Consider the following 5,515-nt stretch of genomic DNA (forward strand, 5'->3'; position numbering starts at 1 on the left):
AACGATTGCGTATCTCATGAATGGATATTTCATGTCATTTCTTTCATTGCTGGTCAGTCTTACCCTGCAAAGGCTGGTGCTGATCCAAGCTTTTGCTCCAGTCAAGCAGTAACACTTCTAATTGAAGCACTGAATAAAGACTGTTAATATTTGTTAAAACTGTGATTAAGTAGAATCAGATGTGTTACTGCTTTGATGGAGCAAAATCTTGCGCCCACACCAGCCCTGTCAAGGTAAGATTTCCAAACACAGAGCATGCTGGGAAGGGCAGCTACTGCTATATTGCTTACACATATCCAGTCCCTTTACAGATCTGTGAACACCAAACAGGTCAAGGATGGGAGGCCTAAATACAAAGGAAGCAGAGACATGATGACCAATCGGAGTCCACCTTGTTGGCCACAAGAGGGTGTGAGTTGCCTTTGGAAGGTGTTCTGTATGTCAAGAAGCCTATATCATCATGACGGCTTAAAGACCAATAAAAGTGGGACATATTATGCCGGGATATGGTTCTCAAAATCCTAACACTCCAGATGTTATTTGTTCGTCTTTCTGTTTTTTTCAGTTTTTTTTCTGTCCAAGTTAGAATGTTTCAGCTTTGTTTTGTATGCTATAAAGAGGCAAACAGCACAACAACAAAGATCATATATCATATATAATCAACAAGATTAGAAGAACAAAGTACACGAAATACATTTACTTTTGGCAAGGCACAATATAGGCTAGGTTTGGAATATCCGCCAGCAATAAGGTCCTCATCTTTTTCAGGAATGAACTGTAGCCTATTTGAACTCACAATATTAGCTGTAGCCTCAGCTCTGTACGGTGTGTTTGTCTTTCTTCGTATAGCACTTTCAAATCCCACAGAGATGTCCTATGCCTTGATATTTGCCTTGTGTCGAGAACCCGAGAGCTGATAAGCGTGCAGAGGGTGTGTGCTGTTGGAAGAATTCAAATCCTGTGGCTGCCGGTCTCAACTGGCTGGTGATTATCAGTTGGAAAAACAAGAGTCTCGCACAGCCTAGAAAATTGGTCCGTTTAAAAGCATTACGTAGCACCTAAACCGCGTCAGTTGAAACAGATATGATTATGGATTATAGAGTTTTTTTTTTTTTTTTTTTTGAAATGCAAGACTCTAGGTGTCTAAGTATAGATAAGCTCTGCATTTTAAAACAATAGCAGTTATCGAAGCACGGAGGGCATTTGAATTAGAAGTCTTGTGGCTGGACATTGCATTCTGTTATGGCCTACATACTGATTGCTGACATCTTTATTTTGGGCGCCATGTTGTATTGACCGAGACAACACCCAGAGACCAGGGGCCAGGGTTTCCCAAAAGCATCTTACGGCTAAATTCAGCTTAAAGAACCATAGGATCCTTAAGATGTTTTGGGAAACTGGCCCTGGAGAACCACAGATATTCTTAACAGACACGTTACAACAAGCTATGTAGAGTTTTTACAAGTTGTCCACAAACATCACAACAGAATAACGGTGTTTGACCATCATCAAAACTTTTCCCGCCTAACAGGTTTGCTATCAAATGTACTTTGCATGAAGCTAAGGGTGACATACCGCCTCAACGCTCATTTGGGAGGTGGAACTCAGCAGAGCTGGATCTATTTTCAGTCTCCAGCAGTGTCCTACTGCTTCGGGGGAATGGGAGTCATAAGACCAGGGGAGAATGGGACATCTGGACCAGGCTTGCTACATCCTAAAAAGACGGAGTGGTCAACAGAGAGAGGTGATGCCATTATCATAAAGTGATAGCACATTTTTATCCATAGACAAAAGCTCAGCTCAAATTCAAGTCTGGATTATTGCCTGTTTGATGTCTAAAAGACATAATGCTGTACTTTTTTTATGTGTGAAATATGTCTATAGTGACGTTAATGTCTGTGGCTGAACTATTCCCCCTCTCAGATTGGTGGTACACCCAGTACAGACAGTTATCACATTACCTGGCCCTCCTCTGTTTTCTACTGACCATGGCCACACTCCTACAGACATTTTACTGTGAGTTTTATTTGGTCATCATTTTGAACTGAACAGGTTCAAGGATCAGAAATAGGAGTCCACTGATTTGCATTGTTATTGAAGGTCAAGACGTAAGGTTTTAACCTTAACTTGGCCATTTAATTATAATTGTCTCCTGATGCAACCTCATCCTCACATTGCCCTTTCACTGTTTTGTGTCCATCGCAATGGGGTCGCGGGGGTTCATGATGCAGTGGTGCAGATCACCTTGGTCTTCCAATCCCAGTCCGCCTTGCAGGAGGTCAGACTCAAAGACCTGACTCAGAAGCTAAACACCCTGAACCACTCCTACCTCCTCCTCTTCCACAAGTACCCAGCACTCAACCAGTACTGTCCCATCACCAATAGCAGCACCAATGGTGAGCACACGTTCAGGTTGATCAAACTCTTGCTATGAAGGCATTAATTATGAAGAGTTTTGCTTGAGTTTGCATAGTTCTGCGAGCTTTTAGCTGGGACATGGACGATGGCCTACTGGAAATACTCTCATCCAACGGCCTGTTTAATATATGGACAGGCAGACAAAAGATGATGAAGGATCACCAGGATCAACCTAAAATTCCAAAATGGCCGATACTGACAAGAGTGGTGCAAATGGTATACTATCACACTTGGCCTAGGCTTTTGGCCTGGCATCCTAATAACAGCATTGCTTTAGCTATTATTAGATCATATTGTAACACAATATATAATCACCACTTGATGGTTTTAAGAGTATTTCTATTATTGTATTTAGGAAATATTTAATTTATACAAGTGATCCTATAGAGATGTAAAAACCTGTTACATGGGGGACCTGTTTCACCCCTGTTCACCTTTACCCCTATGACATTGACTGACCTCTGGCGTAACCTTCCACCTGTTTCGCAGAGCGTGAGTGCAGGCCGTGCCCAGAGGGATGGGAGTCTTTTGGGGAGAGATGCTACCTCTACACCCATGACAGACTGGATTGGATTTCCAGTCAGTACCACTGCCTATCTGTAGGGGGCAACCTTGCCATGGTGAAGAGTGAGGAGGAGCAGGTATGACAGCCATGAACCCCATCACCCAATGATATCGATACAGATTTAGGTTTCTTTGGAGGAATGCATTGTAGCCTATTTCTCAATTCTGTAATATCAAATTTGGATCTCATTTGAATCAAGAGATTATTGAGAACCTAAATCATGATAAATCAAAATCTTCACAAAAATCCTGTGCTTTGGCAGTAAATGGAGAACTGAGATTTACTGAGAATTACCTGGAACTATTGCCAATAAATAGGCTGCTCCGTCACTCAAAGCTGTGGTATTCCTTTATGCAGTAGGCCTAATACAGACACAAACATCATCTAAGGTCAGTCATTCATGTTTAGACATTCACTGTGCAATTCAGTACATTTGACCCTCTCAGTTAAAGTTAAGAATAGATTTAGGAGTTATACGAAAGTGTGGGGCCGTGTCTATTTGAGGCATCCGTCTGAGTGTTGCATTTCTCTCAGATTTTTCTGTGGAAGAGAGCCAAGGAGTTGAGCCAGGGAGACTCCTACTGGATCGGCTTGAGGAATGGTAACCCAGGCGGGGCCTGGCACTGGGTGGACGACTCCCCGGTGGAGAAGGGGTAACTTAGAATCTTAACTTAAAGTTACAGATGATTTGCCTCTGAGGATAGTCTTGGGCAAAAAAAAAAAAAAAAGTCCCATAAATTGATAGAAATATTGTTCAGAAATGACCTGAGTTTGGATCTCAATTCTATAGTTTGGCGTGGAGTCCTGAATCGAGACTTGAGACTGTATCACATTACCTCAAATCACAGTACCATATGAGGATACTTACTGTATGAGGTCTTGTTGAAGAGATATTGGCCTAGTTAAGCTCAAGAAGACAGTATATTTATTGCCATATGTCCATTTCATTTGATGAAATTCCATGTATGATGCATTACTGATGTATTACTCTGCATTGATGGTTATTTGACAAAGTAACCAAATGTATCTACAGTATATGGTCGTTTTTTAAATGTTTTTTTTTAAGTACAAACTGATGGTGTCTGTGTTACCTCTACAGGTTTTGGGACATATTTTGGGATCACGAGCCAGAGAAGGGGGACACCAGGGAACTGTGTGCCCGACTGTCGCCAGGAGACAGCCACAGGGCCAGTTGGTACGCCACCATGTGCAAGAACAGCCTGAAGAGCATCTGTGAGAGGACCCAGGGCACCCTGCAGTGACAGACTCTATCTCAGGAGAGGAGAGAAAGGGGAAGGGAGAGGGTAGTCGGAGTCTGTGCCGTTTAGTTACATTAAATATCTTTTAACTGTCTTTTGATGTATAGTATTGGTAATTATGCAATGTATGTACAATTGAAATACATAACGAAATACCTATGATTTGTCATTTTCTCTTGCTGGTGGATGTGGGGGTTTGCACATTGAAAATTAAGTTGCTGTAAAATTGCTAGCCTACGTCCATTTTTGGACTTTTAAATTAAGAATATAAACCCATTGATTCTCCAAGTATTCACACCCCTTGACTTTTTCCAAATGTTGTTGTGTTACAGCCGGAAATTCAAATGGATTGAAGTGTAGATGTTTTTGTCACTGGAATATACACAATAATCTTACAAATGATTTAAAAATGGAAAGCGGAAATGTCTTCAGTCAATACATATTCAACCCTTTTGTTATGGCAAGTTTAAATAAGGGATAAAAAAGTGCTTAACAAGTCACATAATAAGTTGCATGGACTCACTCTGTGTGCAATAATACTATATTTAAATGACTACAGTATCTCATCTCTGTACCCCGCACTCAGTCCCTCAGTCGAGCAGTGAATTTCAAACACAGAGTCAAGAACAAAGACCAGGGAGGTTTTCCAAAGCCTTGCAAAAAAATGAAAAACATGAATATCCCTTTGAGCATGGTGAAAGTATTAATTACGCTTTGTATCAATACACCCAGTTTGTACAAATATACTAACTCAGTTGCCAGAGAGGAAGGAAACTGCTCAGGGATTTCACTATGAGGCCAATGGTGACTTTAGAACAGTTACAGAGTGGCTGTGATGGAAAAAACTGAGGATGGCTCAACAACATTGTAGTTACTCCACAATACTAACCTTATTGACAAGAGTGAAAAGAATTAAGCCTGTACAGAACAAAAAAAAATTCTAAACATGCATCCTGTTTGCAGCAAGGCACTAAAGTAATACTGCAAGAAATGTGGCAAAGCAATTAACGTTTTGTCCTGAATACAAAGTGTTATGTTTGGGGCAAATCCTTATTTTCAAGGATAGTGGTGGCTGCATCATGTTATGGGTATGCTTGTAATTGTTAAGGACTGGGGTGTTTTTCAGGATAAATAAACGTAATGAAGCTAAGCATCCTAGAGGAAAACCTAGTTCAGTCTGCTTTCGACCAGACACTGGGAGATGAATTCACCTTTCAGCAGTTGCTTATCAAGAAAAGAGTTGCCGAGTTACAGATTTGACTTAAGTCTGTTG

General features: G+C 41.0%; 1 protein-coding gene across 1 annotated transcript; it reads left to right on the top strand.

Annotated features, from left to right (window-relative positions):
• The first annotated feature begins 1,487 nt into the window (after positions 1-1,487).
• Positions 1,488-4,555, top strand: LOC115128999 (C-type lectin domain family 6 member A-like). The gene is made up of 6 exons (XM_029659139.2): positions 1,488-1,744; positions 1,924-2,016; positions 2,232-2,396; positions 2,908-3,059; positions 3,518-3,636; positions 4,083-4,555. The coding sequence occupies exons 1-6, from the start codon at positions 1,555-1,557 to the stop codon at positions 4,243-4,245; spliced, it is 882 nt and encodes a 293-aa protein (XP_029514999.1). The 5' UTR covers positions 1,488-1,554; the 3' UTR covers positions 4,246-4,555.
• Positions 4,556-5,515: the final 960 nt, after the last annotated feature.

The sequence above is a fragment of the Oncorhynchus nerka genome, linkage group LG4 (assembly GCF_034236695.1).
Source record: "Oncorhynchus nerka isolate Pitt River linkage group LG4, Oner_Uvic_2.0, whole genome shotgun sequence".
Taxonomy (NCBI): domain Eukaryota; kingdom Metazoa; phylum Chordata; class Actinopteri; order Salmoniformes; family Salmonidae; genus Oncorhynchus; species Oncorhynchus nerka.